General features: G+C 41.5%; 1 protein-coding gene and 1 long non-coding RNA gene across 2 annotated transcripts; one reads left to right on the top strand and one right to left on the bottom strand.

Moving 5' to 3' along the window:
- Positions 1-27,529, bottom strand: MTTP (microsomal triglyceride transfer protein). The gene is made up of 18 exons (XM_005027257.6): positions 27,351-27,529; positions 22,396-22,583; positions 21,721-21,864; positions 19,576-19,683; positions 18,666-18,782; positions 17,446-17,585; positions 16,563-16,713; positions 12,579-12,736; positions 11,518-11,686; positions 10,393-10,500; positions 9,740-9,952; positions 8,466-8,677; positions 7,721-7,818; positions 7,498-7,619; positions 6,477-6,704; positions 2,517-2,641; positions 1,990-2,160; positions 1-1,069 (listed from the first exon to the last, which is right to left on the bottom strand). The coding sequence occupies exons 1-18, from the start codon at positions 27,409-27,411 to the stop codon at positions 901-903; spliced, it is 2,682 nt and encodes an 893-aa protein (XP_005027314.4). The 5' UTR covers positions 27,412-27,529; the 3' UTR covers positions 1-900.
- LOC110354064 (uncharacterized) lies at positions 13,928-16,066 on the top strand. The gene is made up of 2 exons (XR_002405477.4): positions 13,928-14,934; positions 15,998-16,066. It is a non-coding gene; the product is annotated as an uncharacterized lncRNA (long non-coding RNA).
- Positions 27,530-27,973: the final 444 nt, after the last annotated feature.

Raw genomic sequence — 27,973 nt, forward strand, 5'->3', positions numbered from 1 at the left:
TTTCTTTCAGGACCTTTTCATTCATCATAGTTCAGAATTGCCTTATTGGGTGGGTTCATTTTTTGAACTATACCTGCCTTGATTACACACAGTGACATAATTTTTCAGAAGGCAACTTTGAAGAGCAATTGGTGTTGGCTTAACTCTGCTCCTGTTGGTAGATACAGAAATTATACCACTGATTTCAACTGGAGCAGAATTGAGTCAACTGTAAGTACTTCTGGAAATGTCACCCCATATTTTTAATCAATTGTATATAACTGCGGCAGTGAATACAAAAAAAAAAAAAAAAAGAGAGATAAATAATAATATTAAGCAAGTTCTGACTGCTTAAAAAATGAAAGATCCTGTTAAAATTAAAACCTGCTCTTTTTGTAAACAGGCAATACTGAGTAAGCAGGAATTCATGGTCCCATCTAGATGTTAATTGTATTTGAATATTGGAATGAGGATTGGTCACAGGCCTAAACACCTAAATACTTTAAAATATATTCATAAATAATCATTCTTTATACACCATAATTTTTCTTACTGCATGTCAAAAACATGGACTTCTGCATTCCATAAGAAAGAAAAATGAGGGATTATTTTTGCTTTTGGCACAAAAAAAGTGAAAATAAAGAACAAGCACCGCCCTTGTGGGAGTGCATGGTACACTACCACATTGGTCGTTATTTGCCCTAGCTTTTTCTTTTTTTTTTTTACAAAAGTCTTAAATATAGGTTAATATGTAAACACGGTGCACGCACTGGGAGTCTGATCCTGGCCTGTTGAAATCAATGGCAAATTTCCCATTACTTGCAGTAGTGCAAGATCAAGCTCCGAGTTGGTACGGTACGTACAAGCCTAAGGCATTGGGGAAGCCACGGATTCAGGGTCGCAAAAGCTCAGGTGCCCATTTCAAAACCAGCTGCTGGAGGAATCGGATGCAGTGCTGAAAACCTTCCTGCACATGTCGGAGTTCTCTTGATGGAGAGGGTATTCACAACCCTCCAACGGCTCTGCTGTCCCTTTCCTGGCGGTGTACCGTCTGCCAGATGGTAGACTTTCATACTTGGTCACGGAATGCCTGTAAAGGTACAATGTGGTGGTCTGGAGTTAACAAATTTATGCAAAAATGTGCCCTGTAGGTGAGGCTGCTGAAGACAAACACTTTACATAGGTATTTACACTGCCACAATGCGTAGGTATAATCAGACTATGTTTTAGCCTCAAGAGAGTAACAGATACTTAACAGAATCTTAAGATTTCCTCGAGATCCTCAAGTTCTTTAATTCCTCTTAGGATTACCACCTTTTGGATCAGAAAAGACTGAATGGAAATCTGGCACCGGCTCTGCAAGTGTTATTGCCTTTAGGTCTTAGCAAATAGGGATTAGGAAGGAATAATAAACCAGGCTTCTCACATGGCTAATGCAGTTAATACTCTTTGGCTACTGGAAAGCATCTTTTACCTTATCGTCCAGTTGTTTAGATCTCAGGAATGCTGATGCCTTAATTAAATACGGCAGCACACATAACAGTTGCAGCAACTACATGCAACAGGTACCTTTATCAACTACAGTAAATAACAGATCATGAGGAAATCTTTCAAGTTCAGCTGGGTTATGGCTATGCACTTCCTCTCACACTAGTGGAACAGACAACTACAGCCGGCAGAGTTTCAGATCACCATCAGAACTGACCACATGCTCAGGACAAGTCTCCTGCCACATCAGTCAGTTGACTCGTAAAACCAAATTAGAAAACTGGACAAAAGTGCAGAGTCAGAGCAAATTCACTGATCTTCTGAACCTCAGGGGTGAGGGATGTGGAAAAATGGGTTAGCAAGAGGCTGGTTGGTGTGCATGACAGCTTGCTCTGCACCTGCTTGTGTTAGGGTGAAATTTGGCCTCTGTTGTTAATCTCTCCTGGCTGTGAGCACCAGAAGTTCCAGATAGAGCAGATGGCTGGAAGGACACCTCGTAGGCTGTGTGCTCTTCATCCTTACCTGAATGGAGACTCGACTCTGTCCATCTGCATACAGACTAAAAATGGGTACTGTGAAAACTGCACAGTGGAGATGAAGTCCAATGCTGTTTCTACTTCCAAAGTGGTTTCCATGCCAGTTTTTATAAAGAAGGAATCCACCTCTGTGTTACCAGATACAAACATGGCTACCCTGCAAATAAAGGTATTACAATTAGTTCAAAACATATCAAGAAAGAGGGAAATAAATTATATACATTCCTAGCATCCATTTATTAAATCTGCCCCCAGATTTTCAGCTAAATCTGCCCCCAGATTTTCAGCCCGTTTTTCAGCTAAAGGTATATAAATTCAGAAGAAACCAGGAAGAACTGGTATTTCCCAGGTGGAGATGAAGAGAGAACAACCAATGTTCTCCCATACACGTAACTGTTCTTCAATTTTAGCTCAAATACAAGGTCTTTTATACTTAAATTCTTCTCATTGGGACTACCGGGGCCCAGGAGCCTGAGCTGCCTAAAGCTACAGCACACCCGGGGGGTATCTCACCTGTTCTTGACGTTGGTTTTGGACTCCCTGTACCACAGGCTGAACTCCATCCCTCCCGAGATGTCGATGGCCAGGCCGCCTTGGAAGTCCGCGCTGGCCCTCGGCCCGGACTGCAGCTGAAACTCCTGGAGCCAAAAGGAAGCACAGGGACACCCCCGTTACTGCCTGCAGACCTCGGTGGTTTTCATACTCCCATCTGTACTGCTGTCAGCAGGCTCTGCTGGCAGGCCAGCACAGTCAGAGTCAACTCCTCTCTGGAGCACCAGCATCAGTGTGATGTCCTGCTGCTTCCTCAGCACACCCAAAAGTAGCAAAAAGTACATTTTTAGTGGCTAGCCGGCCAAGCCCATAAGCTAACACACCTTAATTGCCACAGGTATTTTGCATTGAATGCATTTTCCAACAAACATCAAGCATGCTAATAGCTTCTTGAAACCTCTGTGGCTCTGTATGATTACTTCACCTTTTAGGGTCTGAAACAGTATTTGAAGCAATCTCTTTGGTAGGCCCAACACAGCAGTCAGCTGCTGCTGAAGTGGGCTTGAGATTTAACTCAAGGATGCCGTGGGCTGGGTACAGCTTACAAACCCAGCACATCACCAGCAAGCGTGGATGCCTTGTGCTCTGCTTTCTTATTTTCACCCAGGTGAAAAATCATGGGTTTTGGGAGTGTTGTCCTTCCAAAATCAAAGGGTGTTTTTCTACTGACTGCAATGGGGGAAGGAATACTTTCTGAGCTAACTAAAAATACATGTTGGTCTGTTTAGATGTGGAGATAAACACCTGTTTAACTTGATTTTACTTTGATTTTAATTGGGACTGAATTGGTCAGTAGTTTTTAACGACTGACAAGGTAACAGTATACGTTCTAGCAGAGACATGTATACACAACCAGAGGGGAGGATATTTTTAAATGTATTGTCAAATTGCACCCAAGAATATCAGAGTATGATTGGTGTGCGATGGCTGCACACTTCTAGGCTTTAAAGGCTACCTAGAGTGAAGTCAAGTTTGTCACTGAAACTGACAGAGAATCTAAGGAGCGCTTGTCTTGTGTTTTACTAGCTCATCTATTTCCTTATTTAGAGCTCAGTCCTGTCCTTCATCTCATGTGCAAATCCAGTCCAGGCTAACGGGAGGTGTAGATCACGGGGACCCAGCCTTCTCAGGAGCAGTATTTTCCTCTCCCTTCCTATTTTAAGCTTTGTGTGTCAGTTGCAGTGGAAAGTGTGATCTGAAATATCGGAATCGTTAGCTGCTGTTTGACATGCTGACATGTGGTCTGCTTCAACAAAAACAGTTTCTTTATGTGTTGCACGGATAGTGCTACTGTAATGCAACGCAGAGACTGCTGGAAAAGGCACTCCTTTGGGACCTGGCTATCTTCCACTGGGGTCTGGCTTTCAAATGGTTTCTCTGACCTATTAATAAAGTATTTAATTTCTCTGTGCCTCTGGCAGGTGCGTTGCCTAGGAGAAATATTAACACTACTGAACTTTAACGCAGGTGACTTTAGAGTCTCAAGAACAGTTTTATGAGAGTTGTTTATTTTATAGAGGCAATTATAGATTCTGGACTGTTATTCTTAGCCCTCAAACAGCACTGTGAGAACTGGCAATGGCTGTGAAACACACTCTGACTTCAGTTTGTGAGGTTAGGGGAGAAAAGATGTTAAAGAGAGTGGGTGGGAGCATAGGGTTCAGCAGCAATATTATTAACTTGGAAATCACCTCTCTGAAATGTGCCTTTCGGGATTACTGCTGTTGTAAAGTTAATGAAAGGAAGCGATTTTCCAGGGGAGGTTATTTGGTGGATTTGACAGCACTACAAGTATAAATCAGTTTCAGTGCCAATGCAACAATTGCAAACCAAGCATTACATCAGCTCTTTTCTGACAATTCATTTTTAAGCTCATGTCTTGGCTTCCAAGCCATGCTTTGGGTGTTTGGTCTCGATTGCACTGTCCATATCTTATGCATCCTTTTCACCTGTTCTGAAATCAACATTGCGGTCAGCTGTGGCACACTGAGTTGTGGTATCAGAGAGTGAGCAATGTTTCACATGCCTGGTATTCTTATTTGGAAGAAGAAAAATCTACATTTGTATTTGTTGCCTTTTACTGTGTTTGTTTGTGTTGTAAAGGGGCTTATGTTCTGAGCAACACCTGGCCAAGCTGGCCAGGGAAAGCAGAGGTGGTACTCAACAATCAAGAAGCTGGTTTAAATATTGTCTCTCTTGCACTGGTTTTCCTCAGTTTCAGTGTTACACCACACACAATTCAAGTCTAACAAGGTTTTCTAGCTCAGTTGCAGCCACAGTTCAAGGATTTGACAGTTGGAAACATTTCTAATGAAGCTGAACTGGGTTACGTGTAAGTATCCAAACACTGCTGATGTTGCTGCTGACCTGTAATGTTGATGTAACGCCAGTTTTAGAAAAATGTGTTGTTTAAAAGCAGCTCAGCCTGAAGCTGTTTTCAACAGTGCTTTAAAGAGCTTTTGCCTTTGTGGTGCTAGAGGTAAGAACTACAAAAGGTAACAGCCTTTTGGGTTGTAAATGCTCACTTTTGGTGATGTCCAAAGCTTGAATCCCAAAGAGCTTAAGCAGCAGCCGTGCTAGTGGTAACTCAAGAGAGAAAGCAAGGTGGGATCCCATCTAATCACAGCACTGTGCAGGCTTCCAGAGAGTCAGTGTCTGACTGAAAATGATACACCCTGATGCTGTTAAAAATGGCACCCAATCCCAGCACTGGTGTGCTCCAGACTTTTATGAGATTCTCCAAAGATGAGGAGCAGAGAATCTGTTGGCTGGCAGAGCTCTCAGGGTGCTCGGCCAGCTGATTCTGCCAGGGTATGTACGGAGCTTGGTGCACGCACAGCAGTTGGAAATACTTAGTTCTGTAAACACCACGCTCGTACGATCATCTTTCTCATCTCTGCAGTTTGTTAAATAGCTCATGGTAAAGTTTTTGCCCATAATCTGCACGTGGAATTGTTGTTGGAATAAGCTTTACTTTGCCAATTTGTGCACTACCTCGGAAGCCCTCTAGGCTTATGATACCATTGTAAAGTGGCTGAGTTGGGTTCGGGATGGAGACAGCCGTCATGTGCAGGGGGTGTTTATGTGTAATTTCGATCAGAGTGGATTTTCTCATCATCTGCTTTTGCCAAGATTTAAAGGGGAATCAATAGCCCTCTGTCAGGTAAAAGAAGGTCATCCTTCTGCAATTTCGCATATGAATGATATTGCCAACAACTGTCCTGAAGTCAAGCAGTTCTTTGAATACTCCAGTTCATGGAGTAAAATGCTGGCCCTGAACTTTAACATGTCTGGACATTTAGTCCTCCAATAAGATAATGGTGTCAGTTATATTCGTGTGTGAGTCTATATTTAAATATAAATTGAACTGCCATTAGGGGTGAAAATTGTATAACCCCCATTTTAATTCCTGTTTTAGCCTGGCTATAAGCATGTGAATTTTGCTCCTCATATCATTGCTGTCTGCAGGTTAGTGACCTGAGAAAGGCTGAGTACCAGTGATTAATTCACTCACTACTTGACAGTTACTGCCTCATTGGATGTAAGGTCTCTGGACAACTTCTGAAGAGTAAAACTGAGGTGGTTATGTGGGACAGTATTGTCTTACAAGAAACTGTGGGAGAGGAGGTAATAGTAATAGGAGTTTTCTACGGGAAGCTCAGTTGCATCTTGTTTTATTCAGTGTTACTTTGTTTTCTAGAATAATATGCGTTCTCACCATTGTCCTAGATAGCTTTTCATGTAGTTTCATTCTAGTTTCAAACCTGTGACTTTTCTATTGTTCCCATAGTAAGAGAAGCCTATGGAACATTGGTCAGATTTATCAACATTGGAAAAAGAGAAAATAAGATGTCCTATATGAGAGAGAATGCATCTGCATTTAAGAGACAGAAGAAGAAGAAAAGAGTGTGCTACTAGTACCTGTGAGTAATCTGTCAGGAGGATAAGTCCTTTCACCACATTAATGGGATCTCCAGTTGCCGAGAGCATTTTAGACATTAAGTCACCATAGCCTTGGAAAAATGTAACTGGCCTGAGTTGGACATCGAACAAAATGGCTGACATGCCAGCAAAAGAGTCCAGGTTCTCCTCTCCTTCATCAGGAGTTGCAGCTATTATGGTCTCTAGACCTTGAGCTTCGATCACCACCTAAGAGGCAACAGTAACACAGAATCAATGAAAAAGCTCTGCCTGAACAAGGCTGTTAACGACCTTTAATGTTTTCTTACTGTCTAAGAGCCTAACTAATTTACTTCGTTGTAGGTGAAAAAGTATGAAGTTATGATTTAAGGGAACAAAGTAGAGCAACTAGAGATACTGAAATTAAAACAATCTCACAGCATGTTTTTTTCACTTTAGATGAAGGCAGAATTTGCCAACAAGCCTGGTCTTAGTTTCTTTTTGATCACATTTTCCTTTATTTGTATGACTGTTTTCCGCAGGCATTCAGGAGGAAACAAAACAAAACAAAACAAAAAAGATTTTTGGTGCAATTTTTGTCCTGCAGAAACTTAGAAACTTAGGAGGATTATAGTATTGAAGGCACTTGCCAACATTCAGAAAATGCCAAAACAGAAGCATCTCGCTTAAATCTTTTTGATTCCTAGGTTGAGCCAACCCTTGTACTTCCATCTACATTATACTCATATCATGGGACTTGATTTTACAAAATCACAAGGCTTTTACTAATTATATCATATAAAAAATATAGGCTTTAATGAGAGACAGGATTTGGATACATCATATAGGACAAAACACCTGTCTTCTTGGTGAGGGCACACAAGAGCCTTATTGTCTGCTGCATTGTTTTTTTCCCTTTATTGGTGTGTTCTCTAGCCAGTACAGCACACCTTATAGACTTAAGCATTAGCTGAACTGATTTAGAAGTTGTAAGAAAAACCCCACATCCTGGCTTAGTTTTTTACTACCATGTAGCAGTTACCTGGCCGGCATGAAGTTGAGCATTTCTATCGAAAACCTGGATGTTCAAGTTACTTCTCCTTAAAATGCCAGAGCCTGAATAGAGGATGTCAAGGCTGTATGTGGATGATATATCAGGACCACCTTAATTAAAAAAGACAAAAGGTACCTGTGACTAAACTAGTGGATTAATCAAATGTTTGGGAATACAAACAGGGTTATAAGGCAGTTTCCTGGTTACATACGTGTAATATAGCCAGAGTAGGCAGAGGAAGAGCCTGGCTTGGAGAAGCGCTCGTAGTTATGAGAACGCATGTCCTTCAGAACTTGCCGAACTGTTTTGCTGTGAGGTTTCAAAACAAACGAACAAACAAACAAAACAGAGAAACAGAAAAGTTATGGTGACAAATGTATTACCCTTCTACAGAAACATCAAATCTGAGGAAGTGTGAACTTCCCAGTAGGAAAGACGCTCTCATTTTTAAAATTAAACTTATGACTCTAAGCCTCCCCTAACCCAGAGCTTCTTCTCTAATTTGAGCTACTCCTGCAGTAATAGGTAGAAAGGCAAGCAAACAAAGGTCTTGCTGGAAAATTAATATTCTTGAGAAACAGAGACATTTTGGTTATTTTCTTTCTAGTACTGTGATGTTTAAATTTTTTTTTGATCATTGGTTCTTGAAAATCTAAAAGCAAGAGCCCCACTGAGCTTATAGAATTAAGCTCAAGAGAGGAAATTTCCTACAGTAATGCAGGTTGGACGCCTAATTCTCATTTGTACCTCTGAAAATGTAACTAGCTATCAAATGAATGTCACTGAAATGCACAAATTTATTCTGAAATATCGATACCTAAAAGTGGCACAAAGATCAGGCATCATCTTATACTGTCCTTAAACTTTACAGCAGTTCTCTAATGAGAATCTGTGTTTCTTCACATTTCTGCAGAGCAGTACAAAAGAACTATTTTTTTACAGTGAATTTAACGTACCTTGAAGGCATTTCAAACCGAATTATATCCTGGATCATGGAGAGCATGTACTTGTTCATTTCCAGAGGCAGCTCGCCTATGGAGAGCAGGATGTTTTTCACTTCCATGTAGGTTGGGTTACTGTTTAAGATGATAGCAGCTGCAGTGGTTCGCACTGTCTTTTCATGGACTTTACGATTCTGGTGGTATATCCTGTTCATTGTTTTCTTCACCTGGTCAGGAAATAGATTTATCAGTCAGTACTCATCTCGCATAGATGACTGGACAAAGTACAGCTCGGAATCTCGTTTATAATGTCAGCTTAAGCTAGGCCCATAGCTAAGGCTAATGCATTAGGATATATTTTCAGCTCACTGTTCTTCATGGTCCTTTTGGAATGTAAGAGACATGTACCGCTCAGTGACCACATGGGGATGTGAGGAATCTGTTATGCTCTCTCAGCTGCAGTCCAAATACAGTCTTCCACACTGATTATGACAGTGGGACTGTAAGTAAATAGGAGTACTAGGATCAAAATACTGTGTCAGTGATAAGATCCAGAGAAAGATTCTCTTGACTGTTAAGGGAAGATGTACTAAAAAAAAAAAAAAAAAAAAAAAAAAAAACTTGCAGTTTTCACTTTCTAAACAGTGCCTATGGTGGCCCCACAACCCTGAGAAGGTTATGACACATCTTTGTTACTGATAAAGCCACGGAGAGCCATGTAGCCCCAGTGACAGAATGGTCTCTGGTACATGCACTGCGAGAGCAGCACCCTGACACAACAGCAGGTATGAAATGGGATGCAGGAAAATGCAGACAAGGCAGGACCTCTGCTATTTTGTGCCTCATCTGTTAGCCTTGGAGACTGCAAGGCAAGATGCAGCTATTTCAGCTTTCTGTTATATCATGTATTTTCCCTGACTATGTGAAAGCACAAGAAACAACAGGGGTTACACAGGCTTCCATCTGTTTCTAAAGACTCCTGTATGTCAAAGGGGAGAAAATGCTCTTGCAAATGGAGCTCCAGTTTGCCCTGCAGACTTGCCTGCCACCTTTAATAGCTGCATCTGACTCTGGAGACAAAGGTTAAGTACCATTGGCAGATTGTGAGATGGGGATGCAGGAATGTATGGAGCTTTCTGGCTAGAACTAAAGTACATGTAATAAGGTTCTGATGGAAAAAATACTTGGGGGCATTTTGAAGAGTGGGATTGACAAATGTAATTAGTTTAGTTATACCTTGTTCAATATAGTCTCTTGCACCTCTTTTTTTGGGCAGTATCTATTCTTACCTCGTCGGTGAGGAAAGAGGGATCATATCTCTGGATGGCGGTGGCAGCAGTGTTGCTGATGTGTCCTTCTTCTGACTCTGCATACTTTAGAAGCAGTGGAATTGCTTCGGGAAGGAGTGCGTTCTTCAGTGCCAGCAAGTACATCTTCACATTGTCATCTTTCTTAGCCTTCTCCAGCCTATTTAGAATCAGCTTTTTGGCTTCCACAACAGCCTAAAGAAAATCAACAGCATGTTTAAGTGGTGGTCATAATTTTACTGTCTCCTGAGAAACAGGAACAGCAGAGCTGGGTTATAGTCCATTTTTGGTTCAGCGCAACATTACACAGAGCTAGTGAAAGTGCCCTTAGTAAACTGCATGTTGATGGCTTCCTTCAAACTATAACCTGTGTGCCCGGAGTGACATGTGGTCCCATAGACTTATCATTCACTTCACTGGGAAGATATCAAATTAAAGTATAAAGATGGCAAAATAGATGACATTATTAAAAAAAAAACAAGTTTCTCTATTAAACAAAGGAATTTATGAGCTTATTTTAAAACAGGTAGGAATATGCTGCCTGTGTCTCTCATGCTCTCCCAGCAACATCAGCAGGGTTCATTCACATGTGTTACAGACCAGAATGTGGCCAGCAGTGAACAGCAAATACTCACTGGAAGCTTGCAGCCTTCTCTGTCACACAGCTTTCTGATGAGCGCTCCCATGACAATGACAAGAGTTTCTCTGATTTCTTCATTTGCGACATCACCCTTGAACTTAGACTGCCAGGCAAAAGCAACACTGTTAGTCCTTCTGTCTAAATATGATGAACCACATGAACCCATGGGGGCTGAATGCCTTCATTTCCTGTGGACATTAGTGCACCACAAAGGCAGTGATCACCTTAACAGCCTGGGCTCAGGCTAAGCAGAGAACTGCTCTAGCATTACACATAAAAACTGGGTGCCATGTTTGACTTGAGTTACATTCAGTGTCTCAAGTAGCAGAACTATTTTGTAGTATTTTTTTTAAATAATATTATTTTGAAATAATATTATTGTGTTCAGTTCTGGGTCCCCCATCATAAGAAGGACACCAACATATTAGAACGAGTCCAAAGGAGGGCCATGAAGATGATCAAAGGGCTGGAGCACCTCTCCTGTGAAAGCAGGCTGGGAGAGCTGAAGTTGGTCAGCCTGGAGAAGAGGAGGCTCCAGGGAGACCTCATGGCAGTGTTCCAGGAAAAGGCCTCCAGGAAAGCTGGGAAGGAATTCTTTGTCAGGGAGTGGAGGGATAGGACAAGGGGGAATGGTTTTAAACTAAAAGAGGATAGATTCAGATTAGATATTAGGGAGAAATTCTTTACTCTGAGGGTGCTGAGGCAGTGGAACAGGTTGCTCAGAGAAGCTGTGGCTGCCCCACCCCTGGAAGTGTTTAGGGCCAGGTTAGATGGGGCTTTGGGCAATGTGGCTTAGTGGGAGGTGTCCTTGCCCATGGAAGAGGTTTTGGAATTAGTTGGTCTTTAAGGTCACTTCCAACCCCCATCCTATGATTCTATGATAAAATGGTGTCGGGACTTTGATAAGGCTTTTCATCCTTAATTGTTTGGCTTGGAAGCATGTTTGTTTTCCATGTAGTAAATGTTGGTAACATTTTACAAAGTAAATAGAGCTTTGGTCTGGACCTGTGAATTTTGTGTGTTTCCAGGCGATATGCTCCTGGTACACTTAAAGGAGACCCTGGAAGGGGTAAGGAAGGGAAAATTGGAAGCATTGTATTGGTTTTGTCCTTTGACTTACAGTTAAAGATTTCAGCAGCATTTCACTGGGGTGAGAAGCAAATCCACAGGCATACAGGAATCGCTCCTGAAGGATGGAAGTACTTGCATCCTTAAAGTCCAGGAACTCCAGTATGGCTTCCAGTGACTCTGGGGTCTGAGCAGAAGTTACAGCATCCACTATCTGCGGCCTACAAATATGTGGAAATGAACATATTGTAATGAGCTTTCATTTTGTAATGGAAATACTGAAGGCAGTTTGTTGCACTTAGAAAGAATGAAGCTACTGTGCTAACAGATCTGTTTTTAGCAGGTAAGAGGGAATTATTCTTGTTGGCCAAAGCTGTTTTTGAACACAGTTCGAAGTGAATTCTTCCATCTCAAAATAGCAGATGGACTCCAGAAAGTATTCATATCCATGGATAAAAATATTTGAATTTATGCAAATACAGAAAACAAATTGCATTCAGAAACACAGCTGTTTAGAGTATCTTTAAGTTCACAGGGCAAGGTTGTAATTGGAAAAAAAAAAGTTTTACTTCTACAGAAGAGGTAGCAACTAGAGAAAAAAGGGTTCTACACTACCTGAATTACTTGCAGGCTTATCTTTGTTGTTAACATCTGCTCTAATTTGCTTGAAAAATCTTGACTCTATAGTGGAACTCAGAAATGCTTTCCAACTCCCTAGTCTAGGTGCACATGCTGGTCATACCCAAACTCCGATCAAAGGACAACATCCAGCCATGAACCATCCCCTTCTCTGCTACATTTCCATTTGAAAGAAACCAATGGGCAAGTCAAAAACAAATCAGAGGATGTTTCAGAACAAGCAACTGTGATAAGAAACTCTGCCTAACCTACAAAACACGTTTGCTTTGCCTTCTTAGTGTCTGAGTAATATGATGCAAATATAGTTTATTACAAAACAAACAAACAAAACCCTCCTTTTTCCTGTAGACAGTAGTAAATACAGTTTTTGGATTGCTAGGACATCAGCAGTAGAACTGAATGTTTTCATGCTATTTAGCCTTTTGCACGTTTAAGAAACTTAAACATTTTGAAAGCTTGTTCATGATGACTTACAGGAGTTCTTTCTTTTCACTTTTAATGATCTGCAGAATCTCCTCTTTTGTAGCTTTTCTGATGCTCTGAATGAAGGACAAAAAGTTTCTTGCTGCTTCAGCTTTGGAAAGTTTGTCGGGATGCATATATTCTTTGATGCTCTTCCAGTGTTCAGAAAGCTGCAAAATAATTCACATTATATCAAAACTCTCAGATCACGGTTTCGGTTCTCAAAATCACATTTGATAAATGCAGATATGTGGGCCAGCTATTGCTCAAATTAGCTGAAATCCAATACATTGCTAATCCTTTAGCTAACTATTATCTAACTTGAGATATCCCAGTCCACATATCTTCGCGACCTTTCTATCTCTCTCTTCCAGCTCTTTAGTATTTTCATAATAATGTACATTGCCTGAAGTACAATTTGTTTTGAAACAAAATGTAGTTATTTAGAAGGTCCTGTCACCTGAATAAGGTGAACTTCTTTGTCTTGCAAACTCACTGTGCTTTCTGGTGAATATGGTGTTTGTCTTCTGTTGCCATTTTCTTCTCAGTTAGTTTTTTTTTTCAAGTGGGAGATGCAAAGTCCTGATTTCATAAATAAATCATAAATTCTCACAAGATGGTAATATTCTAAGTGGTTTGTGTGGAACAGGAGTAAATGACCCACAAGTCATTTGGATTTCTTCCTTATAAAACTGCATAAGATATGCAGTTACTGCAGATTTGTGTTTATTGTACAAAATGGTAGTTAAGAAGGTATTAGAATAGGTACCAGCTTCTTCATTTGTTGTTGCTATATTTACTCCCCATGCCATATTTCTGTCCAGAGTGAGCCAACATGGTTCCACAGTACCTGTATCTGTCCTTCCAGCTATGCTCCTATGAGAAGCTGGTGCAGGTATTTTGACCTTTCCTCTCTCACTTGCCTTTGCCTCTGTTATCTCAAATTATCAAGAACATTCCTTGGTGAAAACTCAGCTGTTCTCTGCAGGAGTGTTTACTGCAGTTTTCCTGAGTGGGAAATAACACTAGCACCCATTTGACCTTTACTAAAATACTTCCCCTGTTCATGGGTTTTGTATTAGGCAATAACACTTGAACCTGCCATCAAATAGAAGTATCATTCGACAGTACAGAGTGCAACCTCCATCAACTGTAACAAACAATAATTAGGCAACCATGATTGAGACATAGGATATTTCCTGGGGATTAATAGCCAGCTGGGAGGAGCTCATGTTCTGAGGCACAGATGGGCCTGTTAACCTCAACTGGTGATTAGTGCACCAAGGTCAGTGTGGCTATTATAAGCTGGAATCGGATAAACATATGGGCACTTTCTATTCCCACTATTGAAGTTGCACCATAGCCCAGCAAGAATTCTCTGACTTCTTTAATCCCTTTATTTTCTCCTGTGCAGAGCCCAGTTCTATGGGTTTAGCCCACACCCTAGGTACAAGCGAGGTAGGAGATGTGAACTGGAGCCATCACAAGCAAAAGAGAGTGGAGACCAAGTCTTCCTCATTTGGGGGTGCTCTAAGCACTCAGCTGCTGCAAGGAGCAGCTGCCTTCTCCTGCAATGATGATGACTTTAAAAAACAGCACCCACAGCTGAATTTCACTAGGGTTCTCGTTCTCCTGATGTGAATGTCAGGCTGTTTGGATTGAACAACCCAGGGATTCAGGCACAGATGCACACACTGCCCCATGGCAACTCAGCCAAGTTCAGGCAGGAATTGGGTTCCCTCTCATCAGACCACAGCACTTCTGGGCTCTCTGGGAAAATCTGAACCAAACTGAGAGGTCCCAAATCAAGCAAGATTTGGTTTTGACTGTCAGTGCCTATCAGCTGCCTTACCAGCCTACACAAATGTCTCTCAGGTTAGGTGAGCCCAACTCATGAGTCCATATGGCACATGAAGCTGTGTGGATTACTAGTGGTTTTCCTGCAGTGCTGCACCCAAACTCATCAGCCTGCCCTGAGTGGGGGCTGCTAGCTTCAGCACAATGCTGTGAAATGCAGCTGGAGCTGGCTGCTGTGGGCAATCAGGATGCATCTCTGCTCCATCAGCATGGGCTTGGCCAACATCTGGGTTGGTATTTAGTCCCTCATCACTCACTGCTGCAAATCTTTCTCCTCCTCCTACTAAAAGTCATGTCGAATAGATAAGGGAACACTTGCAATGCAAAGGTTGCTTGTTGTACATTAAGTACTTGAGCAGTGAGAGGCACCTTCTCCTGTCAACTATTGCATGGCTTATCCTGTAGCTCTAGGCACAGAGCCCAAAGCCAAATTTTTCAAAGGTTGTCTACACAAGAAAGAACAGAAACAGCTCCATTTCAGGAGGGGCAAGCACCTGTTTCTGTAGGAACTGTGAGTAAAGAAAAACTGTAGGAGCCATGAGCACTTCTGAAAAGAGCACGCTTCATGTTGACGTGTAAACACAGAAAGCTAGGTCTAAATTTAAATGTAGATGTTGGCTATGACCTCACAGAAGCTCATGCTGCCACCCGTGAAAGGGGGCTGATAATGGTTATTTTACCAAATTCGTAAAGCTAGAGACAAGACTTGTTACGATTTGAGAAGGGTTTTGAAAACATAAAAATGTACAGCACACCATGTCAGCATGGCATTAATGTATACTATGATATATAAGTACCAAATGTTATGTTGCTGCTTTGGATACAGAGTTCTGTTTATAGACCCCATCTTTTCATAGCAGTTACTGTAAAATACAGTGAGAAAGCAGCACTTCATTCTCATCGTGCCATTAGGTTTATAGCTCAGTCCCCAGGCACAGCTCTGGAATTGTACCCTATGTTTGTTATCTCGGTCTGGAAATTATCTCCATAACCATTATAAGAAACTCAGTTCCAAGTGACAAATTGGTCAGCACAAACCCCAGTGGGCAGAGTCTGGAGAAGAGCACCTGTCTCTGCTCTGTTTTAGACTCCTTGATGTTCCCTACTCAGAACTGCTTCAGCACGCATACAACATAAATTCTAATTCATTTTCCCCAATATACTTTTTTAATCTTCTCTGTGGCTCTACATGCTTTAGACAAGATAAATTATTGCAGTGCAATGTTACTTCCAAATAGCTAGAACAATTTCCAAAATAGTAATGAATTCATGCTCATCAGAAATAGAGGATTCAAATTATGTATGCTGAATAGAAGCCTTATCCTGCTTATCAAAAACTGACAGAAAATAATAGTCTTTAAAATAATATTCCCATTCACTACTAAATTCGTTCTACAATGGTAATAGCATTAAAGTTGTTTACTAACTATCACTACTGCAATTTATACTAGTGGATATGATGAATACTATCAGTAAAACAAAAGATGATGTATTTAAAGTAAGTTCTTACTGTACAAAGGTCTTAGTAGATGTTTTACATATGATTTTTTTTTTATTTTTTATTTTTTTTCCAGGAGGGGAGTGATGAGAAGAATATTGGACTTGCCAGTAATATTAAAGCACAATTTTATATTTATAAAATACCTATAGAGTCTTTTAAATAAAAGTCTTCCTTCATGGTCAAGCAGTTAGAACAGGGAGATATATTCCCACCTTTTTTTTTCCTGCCTACTGAATGGCTATCTACCTTTAATTTCTAGGAGCAGTTCAGCTCCTCCATGACAGAGAATTGTTTATAAACACAGGTCATCCATCTTTGTGGTCATTACATACCCCATTATCCAGAGGATAGAAGTTTCTGCCAACTCAAGGTTGGTAAAGATGAGACAAAACAAAAGGGTGTTGCATTTCTGAGAAACACTGCACTTAATCTTTGAAAGACACCAAAAAGGTTGATACTTTTAGAGGTAGATCTTAAAACACCCTCATGTGGTGGAAAACCATTGCAGCATTACAGTACTGCTCCCTGTCCTGGGGCGTTAAACCTCTCCTAGTGGACTGCTTGGACAGAAACTTCTATTTCACGCTTCTTTTGCTCAGCTAACCAACCTGATGTCCAACAAGTCTGCGTTTACTTACCGAAGGACACTTTTTGCATTCGGATTTGACTGTCTCTGCTACTAGGGGCATGGACACGTAATTGGAGTCCAAAGTCTTGACAACACCAGCAGCTTGCTTCCCAGCGATCAGTCCAGGGCCAGCTTGTACTGACTTCAGTTCCAGTCTCTGCCTGTGCATCCATACATTGAAAACACCATTAGAACTCAAACATTTCGAAGAAATGCAAAAATCACGGGGAGAGGAAACAAAAAGAAACCCTCCACAGACAAAAAATACAGAACAAAGAATAACTAAAGTTCTTGGACTTGTTCTAAAATATTTAGATCATGGAAAGTCTACAGCTTTTTTAAGGTAATAGAAATATTTAACCCTGGTGGGATTACTGCTAGAGCAGCATGATATAAAATACCTCAATAACAAACTTTACAAAGTATGGATCTATAGTGTCTGGTAAACAGCCCTCAGTAACCATTGACATTCTGAAAAGTTTCGCATATTTGTTCATAAGAAGATTTGGAAATTGGGTTTTTGAATGTACTTTTTTTTTTTTTTTTTTTTTTTTTTTTTAAAAAAAAACAGCATAATGTTAAGGAGATGCCTGAATCATTTTTCTTATATGAATATCACCGAGCTTTCAGTGTTTTACAGTCTGTCACAATGGTTTGGACAGATGCAGCTTTTTTAATTTCATTTCCTATGAGTGCCATTATTTATTATTTGCATCTATTATGGTAGAGCCATTAATCAACATTGGACTAGGTACCATATGGATATGAAAGAGATCTAAATTCTACCTGAAGTGTTTAGTGTCTTAGATCTTATTGCTGTAAGACATACACGTGACCTGACTTGAACCATGAGTTTCTGCTACCATCAATAACCGTCAAATTGTCCAACTTACTTTGAAACTATTTTGGCATTTGTTTTTCGTCGGGAATTCAGAAAGAAAACATAATTCTCTTCTGCCTTAATGGATTTAAAGAAACTGTCTTCCAGCACGTAAATTGTGGCAGATGTGGCTTTGGTGCTGACATCCAAGATCTGAAAGTAATTAAAAAATAAAGCAGAAGAAAGGCTGGTCAATAAACAACAATCTAGGAGAAGATCTCACAGTTCCAAGTCACAGCAAAACTTGTAAAAATATAGTGAAATGAAGAAGGTGCACGTGAGTTGACAACATCTCAGGCTAAGCCTGCAAACTAGGATCTCCCATATTTTCACAAATTCCCTCTATGAGAAGAGCCACTCACTTTTGCGCCATGTGTTTCAAACTCAATACTTATGAGAAAGGAAAGTGTGGTGGAGAGGAATTTATGGAACAGGTTGTAGCTGAGAAAATGACTGGTAATTTAGTTGAAAATACATTTTAAATAAGATGGGAAGCTTTTCCAGGAAAATCTTGTATAAATGAGATTGTCATGTTCACAACTGAGAAGCAAAACCAACTACCTTGCTTGATCTGCTTGTATATAAATTGAAGTCTTTATGGCAAGTGTGACAACCAGGAATTCAGTCATTGTGTTAAGTCGTTTTATTAACAGAGCATGTGCTACCTTTGTACTTCTCTGAGCTGAGGAATGTCAGCTTCTGACACGGAGAATCCCAGTGCCTGCAGCATGTGTCCAGCTTGCACTCACTAGTAAGCACTTAGAAGGACATTTCCTAACAGTGAAAAATCATTAAGGCCATAGTAGGGCTTCAGGAACTTCTGCAGCATATCTCCTACATCACACCTATTCACAGGGAAGCCTTTATTTCCTACGCAAACCCTACAGGGCTCCACCCAGGAGTCAGGATTTTGCTCAGCATTTATTGTGTACACTGAATGCTGTGACTTAGAAGCTGAGAAAAAGGTAACAGTTGTCATTATTTGTTCAAAGTGATGTGAATTATTTTGCTGGACTCGATGTCAGCTGAGACAAGGTGGTTTACACAAGAAAATCCATTTCCTGTTCTCCCTGTGGCTACCACATACAAAATTTGTACTAATAATACTGTAAATGTACATGTGGAAGTTGCTTTATGCAATGCCAGAAAGACCTTTTGAGAAAATGACTAATAACTCATAAGGATATATTTTAAACAGGCAGAACAGATTTTACCTTGTAGAAGAAATCATACCTTGTTGTGGCTGGTAAATCCCGTTTTTTCTATTTCACAGGAGTCCAGGGCTTTTATTTTAGTCACTTGATCTTGCCGCACCTGGTAAGTAGTATTGCATTTCCCAGATATGTCCACCTTGAAAAATAAGAATTAGATTAAGACTATTTCTTGAATTTATCTTTTGGAACCCAGAATACCTTCCAAAGGTGAGCCATATTCTCTACTGTTGACAGCCTGTACATGAGGTGCTGTGCTGTTTGTGTTTGGATTTATTTATCAGTTTTGAGGGTAAAGAGAGACTACTGCTTTATTTTTCCTTGTATTGGTGTTTCTAAATACCTGTCTTAGACAGTCAGGGGTACTTTGCATTATATGGCTATGAAGGAAAGTAACAAAGTTTATTTAAACAAAAAAGTTCGGGAACAACTGGCAGGTGGTACTAAACTTAAGAATTTGCATTAAATTCCAGCTTTGTTTGTGTTGACAGATGCAGAAGTTTAACTATGTAATGCAGGTTAAATAGTTGTGGCTAAACCATTGCTAACTTTTTGTGGATACTTGGTTTGATTTAAAATGGTTTTATCCATTGAATTGAACTTAGGAATCAAATGAATTTAAACATCAGTATTATCTCTTTTATAGTGACATGGTTTGAGTTGGTTTATTTCCAGATCCTGCTAAATTGATTAAAGTACTTTAAATCCAATGGATTTCACCAATTCTTTAAGTAAATTGCAACGTGACTTGTGTCAACAGATATTCAGAAGATTGTCCTTTCACCCCCAACATCAAACGCAATCAAGGGGCTGATTTCTGTCCCTCGGTGTTCTCTCTGAAGCCAGCAGGAGCCACAGCCCTGCCTTTTAGATCAGACTGAGCTCTGCCTGTTTCTCTGATGATGGTTATCTTGCCAGATATAGCACCATACCTCACGAGAAGTACCAGAGTGCAGCTGTAGCTGGAAAAGGCTAGCCAGACCTCTCTTAAGATTTTGAGTAAAAGCGTGTTCATTTTGATATGAGTAGAAGTTTTGGACCTGTAGGAATGAAAAACAAGTATGTAACAAATGTGGTTAAATGAGAGAGAGCAAATGTGGATCCCCTCCATAAAATCCCCTTTCCTTTTTCTGTCTGGGAAGCTGAATTTGGACCTGTTGTCCTTATTTAAGCAAACTACAGATGCTGGAGAGCCTCCTGATAAGACTACAAAGATTTGTTAAGCAGCTGTACCTAAGGACTGTTTCAGTGTGGTGAGCACCTTTCCTGCCTGCTAATTGAGAATTTAGAAGTAAAATTAAAAACTTTGAATAATTTCACGTGACTTCTTTTCCTGCATAATCTTCAAATAATCCCACCCCACGTGCACATAATATCTGTTGCACTTTAATCACAGGTTACAAAAACTAGAATGAATCATAGATAAATCACTGAATGACTTAAACGTGTCGAACATATCACAACCTTTGAACTTCATGGGGCGACTGTTGTGCTTCAGCCTCTCCTCTGGCAACAGAAGACTTTGCACCTCCACCTGGCATTCAAGGTGCTTTAAAGATGAATTTTTTTCAGAAACCGTAAGTCAAATCAGCGTGTTATCTTGGGGCAACCCTGGAAAGTGAACTCACTGTTGCTAGGGGTAAAAGTATCAAAGCACAGAGAAATCATAAAAGGAGAGTATAGACCCTATTACCTGAGAAAAAGTTTTTAATAAAGTTTTTAAAAAGTTTTTAAAGTTTTTAATACTACATCTCAGTCTTAGCATGTGAACTGCTTCTGCCACCATATTTGCAATGTACTGGGAGCAGATGTATTTTGACTGTGTTCCTCTGACACCCCAGCCCTCCTTCAGGGATGTGTACAGTTGGGAGCCAGTGCTGTCCCGTTTCTTTTTCTGTTGTGTAAAGCTGATGACAAGGCTGAGTCTGAAAGTTACTGAGTAGACCTGATAGCAGCTGCAAAGCAGTAGGCTGAGCTGGCGGCCAGGGTATGTGCTCAGTGCCTATTTACAGCAGGAGGTAAAGATTCTGCTGGGATAGGGTGTCACAGCCCTTGCTCTGCTCTGCAGAAGAGAAAAGAAAGCACGACCTTCAACCTTCCTCCTGTCTTACTGCCCCTCTGCCCATGTCCCACCTGCTCGGGCAGCAGAAGGGAGAGCAGAGCTGTTGGCTTAATGCTCCCAGCCACAAGCAATGGGAGGGTGGAGGAGCATGGAGAGGAGGCAAGAGGAGCTGCTGCTCAAACCTTGCTGTTCCTGACCCAGAGTGCAAGGAGACAAAGGAGCAGCTCCACAGAAAAAATAAAAAAATAAAAAGAAATAAATAAAAATAAAAAATAAAATAAAAAATAAAAAACGAGGAGTTGGATTTGCTTCATTCTCTTTCCAAGAAAGGCTTAGATGCTGAGAGCTAGAAATGGACATCTGTGCTCCTACACAGAGAGACTGCTTCAGTGCTCTTTCAGAGCAGGCTGCAAAACCAGGGCACCAGCCAAGCCATGCTTGCTCACAGTCCCTTTTCTTCTCATTTTTGGCGACAGTTTTTCACCATCACGCTCATTAATTTGGGACTATTGAAACTGTGATAGGTGACACTGAAGTCAATAAGCAAGCCAGAGAAGTGGGTAAAGCAGACACACTAAAACATCTGTTAGGGGTTTAGAGATTAACGCTGCTCCTCATAGACTTGGTGTTAACTCCCTCATGACAAACTGTATCGCCCTTTCTGTCTTCAGACCTTGGATAAAATCCTGGCCTCACTGAATTCAACAGAAAAAATCTTACACAGCAACTGTGCATATATCTGCATATATACCCAAATGTTTGTGGCCAAGATGCTGTTTACTTACATCTATACAGTGCCCTCAGGCCACAAGAGGCTTGGGCTGGAAGGGCCCCTTGTACAGCTAAATTACAGCCTGCTCCAAGCTACTGTCCTTTGTACAGAAAGATAGGACACAGTGACATATCGAGAACACTGTGAGGATAGTGAATTGCTAAATTCTCCAAGTCTGTAATTAAAGATTTGCCTCAGGGGTCCTCAGAGACCGAGTGTAAATTTTGAAAAACGGGGTCTTACTTTTCCACGGGCTAACTCAAGCACCATGGGCTGCTGTAAAGCTGTCAGATATTCTTTCCCGATGATCTTCTCTGTGTTTTTTCCTTTGAAGATGTTTTTAGCGTCTGGACGTTCATTCACATTTTCAACTTGGACATTTTTTATCTAGCAAAGAAAAAGCAGAGAAAATTCAGTCTGGTATTGGCCTGGAGTAGGCTGGGGTAGACTAAATCTCCTCAAACCTAAGTACCAAAACGAGTCCCTGCAAATATCATTTTTTTTCAAAACGTTCAAATTTTTTTTCAAAACATTCAGGTTCTTTTTCAAAATTTCTAGTAAATGTCTTTTTTTTTTTTTTTTTTTGTCATATTTGTGGCTAGAACTGAAGACTTCAACCGATTGCCCCTCCCATAGGTGCTTGCACAAAAGTTGTTTGAATCTATATAACCCATATGAAGCAATTCCAAAATACAGGAGATATTTTGAAGGTCTAGCTTGGGATGTTAGATACGTTCTTGTGAAGTTTTTTTCTACAGGAAACAGCTAACTGAAGAAGCCATTTTTAGTAGATGAGACTACGGGAGAATAAAAGATTTAGCTTATCTTCCGAAAACAAGTACTTCAAGATAAGATTAGCGATTAGATAAATGCAGAAAAGGTCGGGCATGTTGTAAGTTGGGCGATGGCATTAATTACCATAACTTTCACCAACTGGTCATCATCATTCTCAGGATTTCTCCACAGGAGGTTGACATCCACATCAGAAGAAATTCGGTAGCCTGCACTTTTCTTCAGGGATGCTTTAGCCCGATCAACATAGACTTCAGCAGTGTAAGCAAATGTATATATTTTGTCATTACTTAAGCTTGGTCCAGTAGTGTGCCCTGTTTGGAAAGCAAAAACAAGGTTGTCTTAGACATGACTAACACAATCTGTCATTCTCTCTAAAAAACACCTTTAGAAAAAATAAAAATGCAATTGTCAGCAAAAGATTATGGACTGAACTTCCTTCCCTTGCTTACAGAGGCTGTCCTACCAGAGCAGTTGTTTTTTAATATCTGTTCAAGTTGACACTAATCTCATATATACAAGGTATGAATGTTCACAAAAATCCTTTGTTTTAGCTCTACACTTAAATATACAAATAGAAGAGAGTCAAAATCTTTCCTTTGGCTATGTTATCATTAGAAATGAATACATGATTTTGATGATTTGATTTTCAAATCAAAATATTGCAATTAATCATGCAATGTGTGTGCATAGCAATTTGAAATATACTGAAACGATTTGCTGGAGCCAATGCTCTCTGCACCTCTTGCACATTTATTGGGAATCTTTTCACTGAGAGCCTTGCCCAGGAGTGACATGAACATAATGAAGACACAGAGAAAATATTTTTAGATGCAGTAATTAAGCTCTTGTTCTTCAAACTAAATGACTGTCCCTGTAGCTATGCTTCTCCTGTGAACTGATGTGTTTTAAGGGATATAAAAAGACAAAATCTAGCTTAAATGAAGTTTGCATACCTAATTTACAGTGACATTTCCATCTACATTAGGAACAAACTGGAGATACTGTTCTCTAGGGATTCAGTTTCAGCGCTGTTTGTGTAAAAAATATCTGTAGTACACAAATGGCTTATTTTTCTTTTCCTTTGCAAAATGACCTAGGGTGCCCTATGTCCACATCCTTTCCTGTCTTCTCTTTCTCTGCCTTCATGCACAGCTCTGGGGGGAATGTGTAGTGCTGCGACACCAGCCTCAGGCACAGGGATTAAGATCATGCCCCTAAAATATGGCTAAGAAAAATCAGTTTGTTCTTGAACCCCCCTTAAGGACTGTGTTATATGGGATATACGTGGCATTCCTTTCCACTGTTTCCAAGGGCTTCCCTCCTGTGCTCTGGATGGCTACAAAGGTCTCTTCCACACAAGACAAACTGATGAACTCAGTTTGCAGAGGGAAGGGAAGAGAAGGGAAGGGAAGGGAGGAGAAGCTGGCTGTACACACAGTGCTGTTACATCCGCAAAGCAAACACACATGCAGTGAGTGACCTTAGGTGCTGTCTGTAAGTGTCACAGAGCTAGCCTCCTGCACCCAAATGCTGCTTTGCTGAAACCAGCAGGAAGTTCCTACTTTTTAGGTATGAAGCAGAAACAAACAGAAAAAAAAAATCACAACAGAATTAATCTAAGAAAAGAGAAGTCCTCAGGGAGATGCATCTTAGTCTAAGTGCAGAAAAAAAAGAATAAAAAAAAAGAAAACTCTACCAAAACATCTCAGATAAATTCTTAAGCATGCCGTAATGTAATCAGTGTGTTCAAAGTCCCTCACAGAGAATCAACAGGCCATCTTGATTCATATCATGTTCCTCGGTGTTTTATTTGACTCTGTTAAATACATTTCAAATCACTGCATTGGTAAAAAGGAAAAACAAAGTATTTTCTTATTCAACTATCAGAAAAAAAATCCCATCTAATCCCAGTTAGGTGGGTAGTGCAGGGCCATCATGGCTGGGCAGACACATTCTGTAGTGCTCAAAGAACCCAAAAAATTGTGTTTTTTAAGTTGTTTTTTTTTTTTTTTTTTTTTTTTTTTTTTTTCTCCCCTGTTCACTTTGACGTCACAGCAGTATGTTAAGGTCAGCTTCGAAGAACCTTTCTCTGAGGAAAACAGCAGCCCCACTGAGTTTGGCCTGCAAATTGTGAAAATTGGCACAGCTACAGAGAGGCAAACTGACTGAGGATTTACGCCAGCTGGAGATGTGGCACAGCAAGTTCAGCAGTCCCCGGGGAAGCAGCCTGTTTGTCTGTGGGACCTCAAAGCCTTGGCAATTGATTTTTTTGCAGGGACGCTAAAGCATCAAGGTTGGCATCGGGCTTTGCCAGTTTTGCATTTTGTGTGTGTGTCTGCCTAAAAAAAAAAAAAAGAAAAAAAGAGGTGTACAAACCTTCCTTCGGGTTGCTGTGTGTTTCCTAGCCCTTTCCCTTTGCCCCTTCCCCTCACACTCCTATCACCTTTGAAACCACGCTGCCTCTGAGAGCAGAGAGCACTCAGTCTGTGCCCAGGGACGAGGGGCACCTTTCAGGCACAGCCCTGCTTCCTTGCAGCAGCCCCGAGCAGGCTGCTTCCTGCTTCAAAATGTCCTTCATTCGCAGCAGAAATGGCAGCGCTGGTGGTTTAGCATTCACTGAGGTTTGGCAGGGGCTATGTGCTTTCTAAAGGCAGAGGATGACACAGCCCCATCTAAAGATAAAAGGTGGGGGCAAAGCATATCCAAGAAAAATGATCTGGGTGCTGAGAGACAGAAGTCTAATTAGTTATGGTGGGTGGTGGTTCATTTGCTCACGCTCTCTTTTCAATTAAAGGCAACTTTCACCTATCTTCTCCCTTCTCCCACAGTTCACCCCACAGATCTTTTTTTTATTTCGGCAGCAGGTCCTTCCATCTTCCTCTCTTTCAGCAATTGCTTGTCCCCATATACACATACACTGTTCCCTCCTGAAGGAAAGAGATGAAGAAAGGACATGGGCAGGCAGCTTCTTGCAAGTGTCATGGAAGAGATGAGTAATTGCAAAGTATTTCTAGGAGCTAGAACACGCCTAGCTTCTGAAAGCTTTCACCGTTTCATATGTGGAAAACGTTGTTCCCTGGGCAGAAGAGGCTTTTAGTTGCAGGACTGGCCTCACTGAGAGCAAAGTGTGAGCCTGTGATGGATCATGGTAAGAGAGGAAGCAGGGATGAGGCAGTGCTGAAGGCAGCCCCAGGGAGTTAGCACTTAACCCAGTGGAAACGGGGAAGCCAAAAGAGACAATAGGATGGCACTGTCAGATGGAGAGGCAAGGAGGAAAATTATGCCCGAGGGACAAAGGCACAGGTTTCACTGCCCAGCACCAGCATTAAAAATAGCATTCCTAAATATTCATGCTATCTTTCATGAGGAAAACTCTGGTACTATCTCAGAAGGAATATTCCCATTCCTTTCTAATAGAAACCTTCCTTAAAAAAAAAAAACAACCAAACAATTCCCCATACTGCCTTCACAGGCTCTTTCCTTTGTACCCAAGGCTGTGATCCTTGAGGCCATTTCCATTTCAGCTGATGGCAAACATCCCACTGCTGGAGAAGGGAGGAGGATCGGACATAAAGACCACGTTCAGCCGCGCTGTCTTAGGGTCAGAAGTGCATGCTTTCAAGGTGGAGCACATAACACATGGTTTGACTCGTTACGTTAAGTGTCTGTCATTAAGGGTAACATGCCAATTCTATAATTAAATCATGATACTGTATAATACAGAAGGTTACACTGCATGGGTAGAGACAGCTGTCAAGTCCTGTGCCTTTTATTAATACATACGGCATGCACAGCATGCGTGTCTCTAACTACGAGCTGGCTCTACCTTCATAAATCATTTTTGCCACTGTTTCTGATACTGGATAGCTTCAAAAAAGCAAAAGCCAGCCATTTATTTGAAAATTGGAACTGCACTAGGAAAGTGTCATGTGTGTTGATCTTGCTGACTCAGAGCTACTAATTTCTTCAGCATTTCTAAAAGGAAGGTGGACTGATAGGCAAAACATCCTAATCCGAGCTCTGTCACGGAGGCACCAAGTGGCCTTTGGGCCAGTAATTTAGCTCTCAGTCTCTCTGCACTAGAGATAGATGAGACCTTGCAGAGCTGAATGGGGGATAATCTAATGAGAAAATGCTTGCACAGCGCACTGGGAGTGTAAAGTGACAAACAAAGAGCACTTCACATCAGTAAGTTTTGTTTCACTGACGTTATGGAGAAGCTGGGAAGAGCCGGCACCAGAAATGTGGCACACCAGTATCTAGCCACAAACGTTGCTTGGCAGTTCTATGAGAGCTTTCTGCTGCTGGAGGAACTGCCTGCAGGCTTCTTTGCTGTCTAATTCCTGTCATGAGGCACACTGAGAGCACCTCTACCACCTTTTTAACAGTTTAAGTCAGGCCTGGGTGCTGCCCTGCTCCCCTTCCCTCCCTGCAGAGGACATCCACATTAAACTAAAAGAAGAGGTGTTGTCGAATGTTGCAAGACTGCTGCTCCTGTAAGTTTAATGTCAGGTTGTCCACAAAGGGCCTCTTTTCCTTCCCTCAGTAGGCTGGCGCTGCTGAAGCGGGCAGTCTCCAGATTTGGTACCCTTGACCTTTGTGCAGGACACCTGAGTAAGGCCCCGCTCTTCAGGCCTGTGCAGACATCCAGGTTTTCATGCCTTATTGCAGATCAAGCTTCCAGCGAAATTAATGGGATGCTTGTTACTGACTTCAGTGGTAGCTGAGTCAACTGCTCAGAAAGAAACCTGGAGAGCCCAAAGCACTTCCTGGCTCTGATCCACCGCAGCACTTCTGTGTGTTTAACTTAATAGTCCCTCTCCAGCTGGTGCCCCCACAGCATGTCCTGACTAAGCAAGGTCAAGATCCCCGCTTTCCTGGCTCACACCGCCGGTCCTGTGCACCTGAAAACATCGTCTCTTCCCTTCCCAGCGCTGACACGAATGTTACAAGCACCTAAACTTTTGTAATTAACCACTGCCTTTGGCATTCCTCGGGCATGGCCGAGGAAAGATGTTCCTTTCTGATGCAAAGCATCCAGCTGCGCACGCCCGCTGGCCGTGCCATGGCTGACCTACCTTTAACAGAGGCCGAATACGTGGAAATGATGCAAAGGAACAGCACAGTTAGAAGAATCATGCTGGACTCCCCCGAGCTCCTGACTGCAGCATCAAGTGTGAAAGCCTCCAAGAAGCGAACTGCTGAGAGTGGAGCTGCGCTTGCAGAGGGAGCCGCCGCGCCGGCCGCCGTGTTTATCTAGATGTAGTAAAGGTCAGATTCCAAATTCCACACTCAGGTACTAAGTTCATGGAAGGACTTCCAGTTAATTATTAAGAGCTGAGGTAACTAGGGGCTTTTTACCCATTCTACCGATTGCCTCGGCTTTCAGTTTTGAATAGCAGTGCTGTGTGGCCACATTTCTGAGCAGTGGAGGCTGCCTCCAGGTCTGGCAGATCCATAGCTCCCTGCACTCCTCCTCTGCTTTAACCAAGGTGTGCCGGGGTCTGCTGCTGCCAGGGGCCAGGTTCTCCACCCTCGTGTATCAACTCTGTGGGCAACCAGAGGGAGATGCTTGATAAGGGTCTGGGAGCAGTTACATGGGACTCTCTGTTAGCATCACTCACTCTCAGACGCATGGTCTGATTTTTTGGGTGGTCCTTTGGGGATCCAGGAGTTGGACCCGATGATCCTTGTGGGTCCC

Source organism: Anas platyrhynchos, chromosome 4, assembly GCF_047663525.1.
Source record: "Anas platyrhynchos isolate ZD024472 breed Pekin duck chromosome 4, IASCAAS_PekinDuck_T2T, whole genome shotgun sequence".
Lineage (NCBI taxonomy): Eukaryota > Metazoa > Chordata > Aves > Anseriformes > Anatidae > Anas > Anas platyrhynchos.